Source organism: Somniosus microcephalus, unplaced genomic scaffold (assembly GCF_052327205.1).
Source record: "Somniosus microcephalus isolate GS21.2 unplaced genomic scaffold, FLI_Smic_1.0 unresolved_chr1, whole genome shotgun sequence".
Classification (NCBI taxonomy): domain Eukaryota; kingdom Metazoa; phylum Chordata; class Chondrichthyes; order Squaliformes; family Somniosidae; genus Somniosus; species Somniosus microcephalus.
Genome location: NW_028225179.1, coordinates 150,323,458 through 150,339,809, shown reverse-complemented (window position 1 = coordinate 150,339,809; position 16,352 = coordinate 150,323,458). Strand labels below are relative to the sequence as shown.

General features: G+C 46.4%; 1 protein-coding gene across 2 annotated transcripts in view; it reads right to left on the bottom strand.

Moving 5' to 3' along the window:
- LOC147096252 (cytochrome P450 2K1-like) overlaps window positions 1-16,352 on the bottom strand; it is an 86,845-nt gene that overhangs the window by 15,913 nt on the left and 54,580 nt on the right. For both annotated transcript variants that reach the window (XM_085975099.1, XM_085975098.1), the window contains exon 6: window positions 10,153-10,294. In XM_085975099.1, the coding sequence (XP_085831225.1) occupies window positions 10,153-10,294 (142 nt within the window). The remainder of the gene's footprint in view (window positions 1-10,152; window positions 10,295-16,352) is intronic.

Below are 16,352 nucleotides of genomic sequence, written 5' to 3'. Positions count from 1 at the left end.
TGAAGTAGTGGTATTCATCTTGATGACTTCTGGCCATTTGGAATGTGCGTCCACCGCGATTAGGAACATGGAGTCCATGAATGGACCAGCAAAGTCAATGTGTACGCGTTGCCATGGGGCTGAAGGCCATTCCCATGGGTGTAGCGGTGCTATCGGAGGTGCATTTTGCACTTTTTGACACCCAGCGCAGCTTTTCGTTAACTCCTCAATCTGTTGGTCAATACCCGGCCACCATACGTAAGCCCTAGCAAGACTTTTCATTTTAACTCCTCCCAGATGACCTTCATGTAGTTCTTTTAAAACTCTTTCCCTTAACTTGGGAGGAATAATCACTCTTGTCCCGTACATCAAAGTACCATGGCAGACGGACAGCTGGTCTCGCCTTGCCGAGAATGCCGGTAACAGAGGATCACCCCGTGTTGGCCATCCTTTCACTGTCACCTCGTAGACTCTGGACAGTGTTGAGTCGTTCCTGGTTTCTCTTTCAATACTTGCGTTGGTGACAGGTAAACACTCGATAATGGTCGAATGAAATAACTCAACAGGGTCAACTTCCGTCGTGTCTTCATCTTCAGGTAGTGGCAGGCGTGACAGGCCATCAGCATTGCCATGCTGTTTCGTACCTTTGAATTCTATCTGATATTGATGTGCCCCTAAAAAAGAGACCATCTCTGGAGACGCTGTGCTGTCATCACCGAAACACCCTTCTTAGGGTTGAAAATGGACACCAACGGTTGATGGTCCGTCAGAAGTGTGAACTTTTGGCCCTGTAGGTAATGATTAAACTTCTTCACTCCCCATACAAGGCTAAGGGCCTCCCTATCGATCTGCGCATAGTTGCGCTCAGCGGAGGTCAATGATCTGGATGCAAACGCGACTGGCCTTTCCGTGCCATTTGGCAATTTATGTGAGAGTACTGCCCCAATACCATATGGAGAAGCATCACAAGCCAACCGAATAGGCAGTGTCGGGTTGAAGTGAGCCAACACTTCCTCTGAGGTGATCAATTCTTTGCTTTTGCGAAATGCCTTCTTACAGTTTTCGCCCCAGTCCCATGGTACCCCTTTCTGTAAAAGAGCGTTCAACGGATGCAGCACCATGGATAGATTTGGCAGAAATTTATGGTAGTAGTTAATTAATCCTAGAAACGACCTCAACTGAGAGACATTCTCCGGAGCGGGAGCCTTTACAACTGCCGCTATCTTGTCAGGAGACTTATGAAGCCCCTCCCGGTCAATGACATGACCACAGTACGAGATCCGCTTCTGGAAGAACTCACATTTCTGCCGATTTACCCTAAGTCCATACTCTTTTAGTCTGTTGAGCACCAGTTCCAAGTTAGCGAGATGCTGTTCATCACCATCACCTGTGATCAGAATGTCGTCCAGGTAACATTGTGTGCCTGGAATTCCCTGTAATACCTGCTCCATGGCCCTCTGCCAAATTGCTGGAGCCGATGCCACACCAAAAACCAGCCTATTGTACCGGTACAACCCTCGATGCGTGTTGATCGTGAGGTATTGGCGTGACTCTTCTTCAACCTCCATCTGCAAGTACGCCTGCGCCAGGTCTATCTTGGTGAAGTGTTTCCCGCCAGACAGTGAAGCGAAAATATCCTCAATCCGTGGAAGTGGATACTGCACCGTGTGAAGCACCGGATTAACGGTGATCTTGAAATCTCCACAGATGCGAACCTTCCCTGGATCTCCTGGCTTATTGTTCGCAGGACGTTTCATAACGGGAACAATGGGCGTAGCCCACTCACTCCAATCTACTTTAGACAGTACCCCTGAACGTTCTAGTGCTTCCAGCTCCGCTTCAACCACAGGTTGTATTGCATAGGGTACCGGTCTGGCTTTAAAAATTTTTGGTTGTGCATGTTCATCAATCTTGATGTTTGCCGTAATTCCTCTCAGTGTTCCCAGTCCCGGCTGGAACACCTCTTTAGCCTCATCCAATATTCTGGACAATCGTTTAGGTTTGACAGCTGTTTCCCCGGAATCTACCGTTAGTGCTTTCAAGGCGTGCCAGTCCATATTCATTTTCCTAATCCACTCCCGTCCTAGTAGTGGTGGACCTCCTTCAGGTAGCACATATAAGTCCATTACTTGGCTTCCTTCGCCCTTGTGGACCACTTCTACCTCTATTTTTCCGATGGGGTACACTCTTTGCCCCGTGTACGTTTTCAATATAATCTCCGTATCCTGTAAGGGAATATGTTGGAATAACCTTCTGTAATCTTTCTTATTCATGACCGTCAATGCCGATCCAGTGTCCAATTCCATTTTTACTTGGACTCCTGCTATCTTAAAAGTGACCCAAATTGTCTGGAGGTCTGTATCCTTACCAACGTTGTGTATTCTTAAGCTATCCAGTTCATTACTGCTAGCGTCTGAATCTGACTTCTGTTCAGTCAAACTGTTCTTTGTCACCTTGTGTACCTTTGCATATTTTCCTTGCGGTGACTTTTTATTGCTGGTCTTCTTTCCTGACCGGCATACTTTAGCTATGTGGCCAAACCTGCCACACGTTCTGCATTCTTGGTTTTTAAACCAACACTGGTTCTGATCGTGCATTGTCTTTCCACAACGACAACATTTGACAGAACTCAAACCCAATTTGTTTGTACCGAGTTCCGGTGGCCGTAGCTGCATTACTGCCGTGCCTCTCGCTGCGGCCTCGTGTGCTGCTGCCATAGTGACCGCCTTCTCGAGAGACAGCTCATTCTCCTCGAGCAGTCGCCTTTGTGCATCCTGTTTAAATAAACCACACACAAATCTATCTCGAAGTGCCTCTGTCAGTCCCGTTCCAAACTGACAATATTTTGCTAGCTTACATAATTCCATCAAATATTCAGCATTGCTTTCATTTTGCCGCTGTCTTCTATCGTAAAATTTAAATCGTTCCGCTAGCATCAGCGGCGTGGGGCTAAGATGATTTTTTTAGGACAGTAACAATCTGTTCGAACGTCTTATCCGCCGGTTCATCTGGTGATAACAGGTGTTTCAATTGCCCGTATGTCTTCGCACCCATTAAGTTTAGTAATGTTAGTGCTTTATCTGTCTCAGGAATTTTATTTGCCTTACAATAGTTTTGTATGCGTTCTACATACATCGCCCAGTCTTCTATATCACTGTCGAAGGCATTAATGTTCCCATGTTTAGGCATCGTAGCAATTTATCGTATTTTTAATGTTATCTAAGATGGCGGCTTCCCGCTCTTGCCATCGTCCTCCGCCCACAAAATGGCGGTTTTCCCGCGCTTGGCGGTCTTCACCCGTCCCCCGACGCTGTCTCCGCTTCACCGCGGCTCTCGCGCCTTCAGTTTCCCCAGACGCTGCGCCTTTAGCCCGAATGCGGCCCTTATCTCCGGTCGCGATCGATATCCCCGCCCTTATTCCTCCGTCTTCCCAGCCCCGTCTGTACAGCCAACGCGGTTGACTTTCTGTCGCGTCGCTGCCCGGCTTACCCACCACGAGGTAGTAGAAGAAGCTGACAGTCGCTGATGGAGGCTTCGAGGTCAGGATGTCTTCTGCACTCCGGTTGCTCGATGCCTGCCGCTCGACGTGTCTTCCCGTAGGTGATGAGGGTGGAAACCTCTCTTCGACATCCTGTCTGTGGACGAAGTCGCCGTGGAAATTACTGCAGCAGGGTAAGAATCGGACTCGTCGCCACTGTTAAGTCTGTGTGTTATAGTGAGAATTACTACACAGACCACAAGAGTAAATTCAACAGGTCTTTACTGGTTGGAGGTCGGACTATACTGAATACAATATTATTACACTGTGCTTATATACCGGTGTGGTCCCCACCAGTATTACGTATACAGCAGCCAAAGAAAGTAGTACCTTTCTTAAGGTGGACCAGGCTTAAGTTCTCTTAAGGTGGAACAGGTTACATACACCACAATAGATAATCCAGGTTATACAATAAAGAAAAAGGCACTGCTTCTGATGGCTCCTGGTGTAAATCAGTCGGCCAGCTTTGAAAAGTATGGGATTTCTTTCCTTCCCGTTCTTTTCGATTCCACCAGTGCCACGTGCTGCTCCTGGAGTGGTTCAGCAGAATTCAGCTCCACAATGGCACACCTGACCACGAGAGGTCAGATTGGAGTCAACCCTCCAAAACAGGCCGCTCTGCACCACTGCAGGTGCTGCTGCTGATTGATGCAACAGCCTAGCTCATTGATAGGATCTGGGGGGTGGTGTGGGGCGAGGGGTGGCGCAGGTATGGGTGGGGGGGAAGGGGTTGTCACTGGGGGGGCTGAGATTCTTCCCAATTGGCTCATGAAAGTTCTGCAAGCCAATGTCACAATGGGTAGGGTGGTCCTAGGTGGAGAAGCAGCAGCAAGCTTACCAGTGATCTATGCCTGTTGCGTTTGCAAAGATAATCCAGAGGCCGAATGCAGAGCTCAGTTCATGTTGCTTTTAATGGCTGATCCAAACACACTCTGTCAGGCCAAAGCAATCGAATACCTATATCCAATGTCAGACACAATACAACGATAACAGCACTATCAAACTCCATGTGCTCAGGCCAAGGCAATCGAGTACCTATCACCAATGTCAGACATAACATTTCCTCCCCCCTCACAGAATTTCAAACATGAAATGTAGTGACAAAGTCCTGTAGGTGGCCAGGGCGAGAACGTGTACGAACAGGCCGAGGTGCGGACTGGTGAAGAGCAGGCCGAAGTGGGGACTGGTGAGGAGCAGGCTGAGGCACAATATCTGCTTGAGGGTTGGCTGGCTGAGCCACATGTGCATCCCGCCACTCTGGGGGTAAGGCTTGGGGATTAGGTCCGTATAATCCCGCATCGGGGTGCTGGCACCTTCCGAAGGCGGCTGGCATGCCACCGAGAGCTGTCAGTGAGGCAGAAAGTGGCTGGTCCAAGTTGGCGGCTGATTTGGAGAGGGGAGGACCAGAATGAGGCCATCTTATTGTTGCGGTGAGGCCTGCGGACTCTGACCCAATCGGAGACTGAGATGTTGGGCGCCTTGGCCCTCTTCGATTGGTCGAAGCGGAGTTTCATCTTCTCCTGCTGTCTAGCGACTGTGGCTTGAGCCGGTGGAGCAGGGCTCTCAGCTAGCGAGGGGCGGAGCCTGCCAAGGGGCAGCATGAGCTCATGGCCTAGCATGAGGGATGCGGGTGAGACCCCTGTAGTGGAATGCTGGGAGGCTCTGTAGTGCAGCAGTGTGGAGGAGGGCCTTGTCAAATGCACACCCCTGGGATAGGTGTGCTCTGAGGCCATTTTTCAGTGTCTGGTTAAAACGCTCCACCCCCCCATTTGACTCGGGGTGGTAGTACGTGATGGATGCCCTTGCTCTCAAGGTAAGAGGAGAGTTCCGAAGAGACCATTTGGGGGCCATTGTCTGTGGTGATGGACTTTGGATGCCCCCAGCGGGAGAAGAGGGACTCCAGGATATCAATGATGACCCGAGAGGTGACGGAGCCCACGGCAGTGACCTCTGGCCATTTTGAGTGCAGGTCATAGGTCACCACTAGGAACCGTTGATGATGGGGGACACCATGGATCTTCCCGCAGACATCCAGCTGCAGGTGCTCCCAGGGCTGAGAGGGCCAGGCAAGGGGCTGCAGGGGTGGAGGAGCTTGGTGGCCAGTCTTGCCACTTACAAGGCAGGCTGCACAGTCCTTGACCAGGGCCTTGATTTCCCTGTCGATATCCGGCCACCACACTAGGTCTCGGCATCATTGTTTGAGCTTCACTATGCCCAAGTGGCCCTCGTGCGCCATGGATAAAACACGCACACAAAGGGCACTTGGGACCACAGTGCAGAGCCCACGTGCGACACAGGAGTCATTCCAGCAGGAGAGCTCCTCTTTAACTCTGGAGTAGGCAGACAGTTCCTCAGGCACCTTGCGAGGCCAGCCATCTCTGATGAAGGTGCACAGCTGGGAGAGGGCCGGATCCTGTTCAGAGGCCGCTTTGAGCTCCTAGAGGGAGGCTGTGGTTTGAAGAGGCGTGTGCAGCATCTGGACGATATCCTGTTTCACATGTTCAGACCTGACGAGTGGGGCTGGGGCAGAGACAGTGCGGGAGAGCAGATCTGCAACAACATTGTCACGTCCTGGTGTGAACTGGAGACTGAAATTGTATTGGCGGAGGCGGTCAGACCAGCGGTATAGACGCAGTGGTCTGTGGCCCGTACCGGATGTCGACAGCAGGGCAGTGAGAGCCTGGTGATCGATTCGCAGGGTGAAGGCACAGCCATATGTGTACAGGTGCCACCGCTCGCATGCCCAGATGCACGCCAGCGCCTCACGCTCGCCTACTGAGTACTTCTGTTCAGTGGGGCTAAGGGCTCGGGAGGCAAAGGCGATTGGTTTCTCCACTCCATTCTGTATCTGCGATAACACCGCCCCCACAGCTGCAGTGCACGCGTCGCAGGTGACGAGGGTGGGGCTGGTGACGTCAAAGTGAGCCAACACTGGAGGCGACGTGAGCTGCGATTTGAGGAGGCGAACAGCTTCCGTACAGGCTGTGACCACACCCAGGGCTCACCCTTTCGCAGGAGCTGGCGCAGTGGGGCTGTGGTGGCTGAGTACTGGGGCAAAAACTTCAGGTAGTACCCAGTCATGCCAAGGAAGGAAGCAACCTGTGCTGCAGAGCTGGGTTCTGGGATGCTGTGAATGGCATCCACGTTTGACTGGAGAGGGGATATACCATCAGCCGACAACCGAAACCCCACAAATTCAATCTCTGAAACAGCAAAGACACACTTTTCACCATTCAGTGTGAGCTTGTGTTTTGCTAGAGCCGTGAAAACTCTGTGAAGGCGTTCGTCGTGAGTGGAGGTCGAGGGCCCATGCACGACGATGTCATCCAGGTAGATGGCCACCCCAGGAATGCCCGCGAGCACAGAGGACATCACCTTTTGGAAGCAGCTGGGTGCAGAGCTAAGTCCAAATGGCATCCTGGTGTACCGAAAGACGCCAGCATGTGTCACAAAAGCAGTGAGGTCCCTGCTGCTGGGGTGGAGGGGAATCTGTAGATAGCCCTGTCGAAGGTCCAGTTTCGAGAACAGGATGGAACCACAGAACTGCGCTGTGAGTTCCTCTGACGTGGGCAGTAGATATTTGTCAGGGATTACGGCCTTATTCACTGCTCGAAGATCGACACAGACGTGTAGACCACCTGACTTTTTCGTTGCGACTACCAGGTTGGAGACCCATGGGGAGGCATCAACTGGTTCGATGATGCCAGCTTCCAGTAGCTGCTTTAGTTCAGCTGTGACCCCCGTCACGGAGAGCAAGCGGGATGCGGCGCAGTGGCTGAATGACAGGGGTAATGGTGGAGTCAACCATGGGCTGGTGGGTGAAGGCAGTCAGGCAGCCCAGACCCTCGAAGAGTGCTAGCCATGTTTGGCGCCACGGTGCAGAATCGCAGACCCGCCGGTGTCCAAGAAAGAAAAACCCAGGACAGTGAAAAGATCCAGTCCCATCAGGTTAGCTCCTTGGCGTGCCACATGAAAACAAAAATCTGGCAAAACTTTTGTTCCATAGCGTACAGTGAGGTTGACTGAGCCCACTAGTCCAATTTTCGAATTACCATACCCGCAAAGGGCAGTGGAGGGCGCAGGGAGTGGCAGGGAGCTGAAAAAGCGTTTGAATGTGTCCACATTCAGCAGTGAGACGCTGACACCGGTATCCAACAACAGAGGGATGCACACATCATTCAGGTTAATTGTGCATGACTTGAAAGCCACTACTGGCCCAGAGCTCACGTTGTGAATTATAGGCCAACTGCTTGAGGACTGAGAGTGTTCATCTCATATGTCAGACATAACAATGCCATGAGGCTATTTGGTTTTAGCTGGTTAAACTCTACCCCTATGCACACTTAGGGAGTCCCTAAGCCTTGGCTTCTGCCAACCCTTGACCTAGTTTCTGTCAAGAGAAAAGCCAAGTTAAAGTTTTGAATGTGTACCTTCCATCCTGAAACACCTGAAGCACCTCAAGCTCCCTCTGTTCTTTTTCAGCAATGCAGATTGACCAATTACATATTTCCAGAATTTGCAAGTATTCTTTTCTGGAGTAAGTGTGCTGTCTTCCAATAGGAGAGTTACTTATGTCATATCAGGCAAACAGAAACTCTATTTATAGGAACACAGAAACAGGAGGCGGCCATTCAACCCCTCAGGCCTATTCCACCAATCAATTAGATCATGGCTGATCTGTATCTTAACTCCATCTACCCGCCTTGGTTCCGTATCCAACAAAATCCATCAAACTCAGTTTTGACATTTTCAATTGATCCCCAGCCTCAATAAGGGAAGGGAGTTCCAGATTTACACTACCCTTTGTGTGAAGAAGTGCTTCCTAACATCACCCCTGAATGGCCGAGCTCTAATTTTAAGGTTTTTTCCTCCTTGTTCTCGACTCCCCCCTCACCCTAGCAACACCACCCACCCCACCAGAGAATCACAGAAACCCCACAGTGCAGATAGAGGCCATTTCAGCCCATCGAGCCTGCACCGACACATATCCCACCCGATCCCCGTAACCCCTACACCAACACATATCCCACCCTATCCCCGTAACCCCACGTATTTAATCCCCCTAACACTAAGGGTCAATTTATCATAGCCAATCAACCTAACCTGCACATCTTTGGACTGTGGGAGGAAACCGGAGCACCCGGAGGAAACCCACGCAAACACGGGGAGAATGTGCAAACTCCACACAGACAGTCACCCGAGGCCGGATTCGAACCCGGGTCCCTGGCGCTGTGAGGCAACAGTGCTAACCACTATGCCACCGTGCTGCGCAGCAGAGGAAATAGTTTATCTCTATCTACCCTATCAAACCCATTAATCATCTTAAACAGCTTAATTCAATCACTCCTTAATCATCTATAATTCAACTGCGTACAGTTCTGGTCACAACATTACAGGAAAGATGTGATTGCACTAGAGGGCGTGCGGAGGAGATTTAGGAGGATGTTGCCAGGACTGGAGAATTTTAACTATGAGGAAAGATTGGATAGGCTGGGGCTGTTTTCTTTGGAACAGAGGAGGCTGAGGGGAGACTTAATTGAGGTGTATAAAATAATGAGGGGCCTAGATAAAATTAGGAAGGACCTATTTCCCTTAGTAGAGATCAATAGCCAGAAGCTGCTAGATTTAAAGTAATTGATAGAGGATTAGAGGGGAGTTGAGGAGAACTTTTTTCACCCTGAGGGTGGTGGGGGTCTGGAACTCACTGCCTGAAAAGGTGGTAGAGGCAGAAACCCTCATCGCATTTAAAAAGTACTTGGATACGCACTTGAAGTGTCGTAACCGACGAGGCTACGGACTAAGAGCTGGAAAGTGAGATTAGGGTGGATAGCTCTTTCTCGGTCAGCACAGACACGATGGGCTGAATGGCCTCCTTCTGTGCCGTAATTTTCTACGATTCTATGAAGGGAATACAGGAGCCACCATTCCCTACTGAAGGGCTCTCCGAGCTTGTTTTTCAAAATGATTATCACGCCCCCAGCATAAAAAATGCAAATTCTGTTTCTCACACACCAGAAAATCGAGCCCACTTGCTGTAGGTTTTCATTGTAATAAATTGCAAAACTCTTGACTGGGGCGGTACTCCTATCACACTGTAACGCAGGGGTCCTAAGGTGAGCTCAGGGAGGACAGACAGGGAGAAGAAGGGCTCCACAGAAACAAGACAGGATGATACTGAATTCTTCTTCCTGAACTCGTAGTTGGAAGTGCCCCTGTTTAATATATTGTACCTTATGCAACCTGATTTGACCTAATAGTTGAGTCTTTTTGAACAGGACATTAGTTGCTGTCAAATACTAAACATGGACTCTAACCATCTCACTTCACTGGGTTTCTTGAACCCTCTCAATGAAGATGGTTAGCTTATCCTCATAATTGAACCCTTTTAGTCCCGGTACCATCCTGGTGAATATTTATTTAGTTTGGAGATTGGTAAGCATGGTGATGTGTTTCCGCACATGTCAGATACCCGACTAACCAAGAGAAGGTGACATTCCTTTGTTGGGAGGGTGGGAAAGGCAGGAGCCGTTTCTTAGCCTTCTGAAAAGTTCACTTGTGTACCAGCATGAGCTGCTGATTGGCAAACGACCAATTGAGCTGGAAAAGTGAAAGTGATATTTGATGCTCCTCCTTACCCTGGATGTCTGGGTACTTCATCATGATGTACAGTGCCCAGCGAATGGTGGTGGCCGCAGTTCCCATCCCAGCGATGAACAGGTCACTGGTTGTGATCAGCAAGTTCTTCTCATGGAAGTACGTGTTTGGGTTCCCCGACTCCTTGAAAAGAGAATAGAGGAGCACAGAATGAGACCAGAATAATAAAAACTCCCTTTCTGTTAATCTGCGGTGTACATTTTCACAATTCCCAGTTTCTGTTAGTCTATAGTGTGAGTTCTGTTACTCTATAGTGTAAATTCTATGTTGGTTACTCTGTGTATAAATTATCACTGTCATCTCAGTCACTATTGCTCTGGGGTTGTGAGTTAACACTGTAAACTCAGTTACTATTATTCTGGGGTTGTGTGTTATCACTGTAAACTCAGTTGCTATTACTCTGGAGTTGTGTGTTAGCACAGTAATCTCAGTTACTATTACTCTGGGGTTGTGAGTTATCACTGTAATCTCAGTTACTATTACTCGGGGTTGTGTGTTATCACTGTAATCGCAGTTACTATTACACTGGGGTTGTGTGTTATCACTGTAATCTCAGTTACTATTACTCTGGTGTTGTGTGTTATCACTGTAATCTCAGTTACTATTATTCTGGGTTGTTTGTTATCACTGTAATCTCAGATACTATTACTCTGGGGTTGTGTGTTATCACTGTAATCTCAGTTACTATTACTCTGGGGTTGTATGTTATCACTGTAATCTCAGTTCCTATTACTCTGGGGTTGTATGTTATCACTGTAATCTCAGTTACTATTACTCTGGGGTCATGAGTTATCACTGTAACCCCAGTTAATATTATTCTGGGATTGTGTGTTATCACTGTAATCTCAGTTACTGTTACGCTGGGGTTGTGTGTTATCACTGTAATCTCAGTTACTATTACTCTGGGGTTGTGAGTTATCACTGTAATCTCAGTTACTATTACTCTGGGGTTGTGAGTTATCACTGTAAACTCAGTTACTATTATTCTGGGGTTGTGTGTTATCACTGTAATCTCAGTTACTATTACTCTGGTGTTGTGTGTTATCACTGTAATCTAAGTTACTATTACTCTGGTGTTGTGAGTTACCACTGTAATCTCAGTTACTATTATTCTGGGTTGTTTGTTATCACTGTAATCTCAGATACTATTACTCTGGGGTTGTGTGTTATCACTGTATTCTCAGTTACTATTATTCTGGGGTTGTATGTTATCACTGTAATCTCAGTTACTATTTCTCTGGGGTTGTATGTTATCACTGTAATCTCAGTTACTGTTACTCTGGGGTCATGAGTTATCACTGTAACCCCAGTTAATATTATTCTGGGATTGTGTGTTATCACTGTAATCTCAGTTACTGTTACTCTGGGGTTGTGAGTTATCACTGTAATCTCAGTTACTATTACTCTGGGGTTGTGAGTTATCACTGTAATCTCAGCTACTATTACTCTGGGATTGTGTGTTATCACTGTAATCTCAGTTACTATTACTCTGGGGTTGTGAGTTATCACTGTAATCTCAGTTACTATTACTCTGGGGTTGTGTGTTATCACTGTAATCTCAGTTATTATTACTCTGGGGTTGTGTGTTATCACTGTAATCTCAGTTATTATTATTCTGGGTTGTGAGGTATCACTGTAATCTCAGTTACTATTACTCTGGGGTTGTGAGCTACCGCTGTAATCTCAGTTACTATTACTCTGGGGTTGTATGTTATCACTGTAATCTCAGTTACTATTACTCTGGGGTCATGAGTTATCACTGTAACCCCAGTTAATATTATTCTGGGATTGTGTGTTATCACTGTAATCTCAGTTACTGTTACTCTGGGGTTGTGTGTTATCACTGTAATCTCAGTTACTATTACTCTGGGGTTGTGTGTTATCACTGTAATCTCAGTTACTATTACTCTGGGTTTGTATGTTATCACTGTAATCTCAGTTACTATTACTCTGGGGTCATGAGTTATCACTGTAACCCCAGTTAATATTATTCTGGGATTGTGTGTTATCACTGTAATCTCAGTTACTGTTACTCTGGGGTTGTGAGTTATCACTGTAATCTCAGCTACTATTACTCTGGGGTTGTGTGTTATCACTGTAATCTCAGTTACTATTACTCTGGGGTTCTGTGTTATCACTGTAATCTCAGTTACTATTACTCTGGGGTTGTGAGTTATCACTGTAATCTCAGCTACTATTACTCTGGGATTGTGTGTTATCACTGTAATCTCAGTTACTATTACTCTGGGGTTGTGAGTTATCACTGTAATCTCAGCTACTATTACTCTGGGATTGTGTGTTATCACTGTAATCTCAGTTACTATTACTCTGGGGTTGTGAGTTATCACTGTAATCTCAGTTACTATTACTCTGGGGTTGTGTGTTATCACTGTAATCTCAGTTATTATTACTCTGGGGTTGTGTGTTATCACTGTAATCTCAGTTATTATTATTCTGGGTTGTGAGGTATCACTGTAATCTCAGTTACTATTACTCTGGGGTTGTGAGCTACCGCTGTAATCTCAGTTACTATTACTCTGGGGTTGTATGTTATCACTGTAATCTCAGTTACTATTACTCTGGGGTCATGAGTTATCACTGTAACCCCAGTTAATATTATTCTGGGATTGTGTGTTATCACTGTAATCTCAGTTACTGTTACTCTGGGGTTGTGTGTTATCACTGTAATCTCAGTTACTATTACTCTGGGGTTGTGTGTTATCACTGTAATCTCAGTAACTATTACTCTGGGGTTGTATGTTATCACTGTAATCTCAGTTACTATTACTCTGGGGTCATGAGTTATCACTGTAACCCCAGTTAATATTATTCTGGGATTGTGTGTTATCACTGTAATCTCAGTTACTGTTACTCTGGGGTTGTGAGTTATCACTGTAATCTCAGCTACTATTACTCTGGGGTTGTGTGTTATCACTGTAATCTCAGTTACTATTACTCTGCGGTTGTGAGTTATCAATGTAAACACAGTTACTATTATTGTGGCTTGTGTGTTATCACTGAAATCCCAGTTATTATTACTCTGGGGTTGTGCGTTATCACTGTAATCTCAGTTACTATTACTCTGGGGTTGTGAGTTATCACTGTAATCTCAGTTACTATTACACTGCGGTTGTGTGTTATCACTGTAATCTCAGTTACTATTACTCTGGGGTTGTGTGTTATCACTGTAATCTCAGTTACTATTACACTGCGGTTGTGTGTTATCACTGTAATCACATTTACTATTACTCTGGGGTTGTGTGTTGTCACTGTAATCTCAGTTAATATTACTCCTGGCGTTGTGTGCTATCACTGTAACCTCATTTATTATTATCCTGGGGTTGTGTGTTATCACTGTAATCTCAGTTACTATTACACTGGGTTGTGTGGTATCACAGTAATCTCAGTTACTATTACTCTGGGGTTGTGTGTCATCACTGTAATTTCAGTTACTATTATTCTGGGTTGTGTGTTATCACTGTAACCTCAGTTAATATTACACTGGGATTGTGTGTTATCACTGTAATCTCAGTTACTATTACTCTGGGGTTGTGTGTTATCACTGTAATCACATTTACTATTACTCTGGGGTTGTGTGTTGTCACTGTAATCTCAGTTAATATTACTCTGGAGTTGTGTGTTATCATTGTAATCTCAGTTACTATTACTCTGGGTTGTGTGTTATCACTGTAATATCAGTTCATATTACTCTAGGTTGTGAGTCATCACTGTAATCTCAGTTACTGTTACTATGGGGTTGTGTGTTATCACTGTAACCTACATTCATATTACTCTGGGGTTGTGTGTTATCACTGTAACCCCAGTTAATATTATTCTGGGATTGTGTGTTATCACTGTAATCTCAGTTACTATTATTCTGGGTTGTTTGTTATCACTGTAATCTCAGATACTATTACTCTGGGGTTGTGTGTTATCACTGTAATCTCAGTTACTATTACTCTGGGGTTGTATGTTATTACTGTAATCTCCGTTACTATTACTCTGGGGTTGTATGTTATCACTGTAATCTCAGTTACTATTACTCTGGGGTCATGAGTTATCACTGTAACCCCAGTTAATATTATTCTGGGATTGTGTGTTATCACTGTAATCTCAGTTACTGTTACTCTGGGGTTGTGTGTTATCACTGTAATCTCAGTTACTATTACTCTGGGGTTGTGAGTTATCACTGTAATCTCAGTTGCTATTACTCTGCGGTTGTGAGTTATCACTGTAATTTCAGTTACTGTTACTATGGGGTTGTGTGTTATCACTGTAACCTACATTCATATTACTCTGGGGTTGTGTGTTATCACAGTAACCCCAGTTAATATTATTCTGGGATTGTGTGTTATCACTGTAATCTCAGTTACTATTACTCTGGGGTTGTGTGTTATCACTGTAATCTCAGGTACTATTACTCTGGGGTTGTGAGTTATCACTGTAATCTCAGTTACTATTACTCTGGGATTGTGTGTTATCACTGTAATCTCAGTTACTATTACTCTGGGGTTGTGAGTTATCACTGTAAATCAGTTACAATTATTCTGGGGTAGTGTGTTATCACTGTAATCTCAGTAACTATTACTCTGGGGTTGTGAGTTATCACTGTAAATCAGTTACAATTATTCTGGGGTTGTGTGTTAACACTGTAATCTCAGTTACTATTACTCTGGGGTTGTGAGTTATCACTGTTTTCCTAGTTGCTATTATTCTGCTGTGTGGATTGACAAACAATCTGGGATTCTGTTTATCTGAAAGAAAGGAAGAAATTGCATTTATACAGTGCCTTTCACAACCTCAGAATGGCCCAAAGCTCTTGACAGCCAATGAAGTGTCGTCACTGTTGTAATGTTGGAAACGCAGCAGCCAATTTGCAGACTGTAAGCTCCCACAAACAGCAATGTGATAATGACCAGATTTTAGTGAGGTTGGTTGCGGATAGATATTGGCCCATGACACCGAGGAGAACTACCCTGCTCTTATTCAAAATAGTGGCTGTGGGATCTTTTACATCCACCTTAAGAGGGCAGACGAAGCCTCGGTTTCACTTCTCATCCAAAAAACGGTGTAGCACTCCCTCAGCACTGCACTGGAGTGTCAGCCTAGATTTTGTGTTCAAGTCTCTGGAGTGGGACTTGAACCTACAACTCACACACTCTGACTCAGGAGAGAGAGCTACCCACTTTTTTCTTTTTATATTATTTATTGAACATTAAAAACGTTTACAACATTGTGATCATTCTATTGTATCATACAAATCCATTCCGCCGCTCTGCACAGCCATTCCTCCACCACATAGTAAAATCAAAACCTGAAGTTTAATTTGTCACCATAAAATATACTAATCTATTTTACTTTAAAAATTGATCAGTAATCATGGCTCCGAATAAGGGAAGCGTGCCTGATAATTCCCCCCATCATTTAATCTCTGGCCCTTCCCTCCTCTCATGCTCCTTCCCAACATTTTCCGGCAGCTGTTGCTTTCTCCTGCAACCTTTTTCAACTCCTGTTTGAACCTTCCCTGCAGTTTCAGCCTCTTCCTTGCATTAGTTTTGGGCCAAGGAGCTGCCCCCTCTCCCTCCTTCTGCCCCTCACCAACCTTTCCCTTTCCACACTGTGCCACCCCACCCCCCACTTCCATGTCTCTGTCCCCCTCTGACGCCTCACTCTCGAGCACTTCTGTAACCTCCTGTCCCTGCTCCCCGTCAGATACATCATCTCCCTTAGAGAGTTGTCCTGCTATCACGGTTTCTCCAACAGTGCCACTCCCTTCGGCCTCATCTCCACCGCTGACCCTTGCTCCCTGATCCTTCTCTCTCTGGGACAATGGCGCATCGGCAATTGCTCCCTTCTGGTGTCTTTGTCTCGCCGCTCCAGCATTTAAATCTGGCGACGCGGCGGCTTACAGTGCAGCTAGGACCAACCTAAAAAAGGGTATCAGGACTGCCAAAAGGAAACAGACACTGCGGATAGAGGATCATTTCCACAACAACTCGGACCCCCGGCGCATGTAGCAAGGCATCCAGTCCATCACTGACTACAAGAGTAAAAACACCAGCCCCCCGGTTAGCGATGCCTCCCTTCCGGAGGAGCTTAACAACTTCTACGCTCGCTTTGACAGGGACAACAGGGAGCCGGCTACCAAAGCCTTGCCACCCCCGGAAGACCAGGTGCTCAC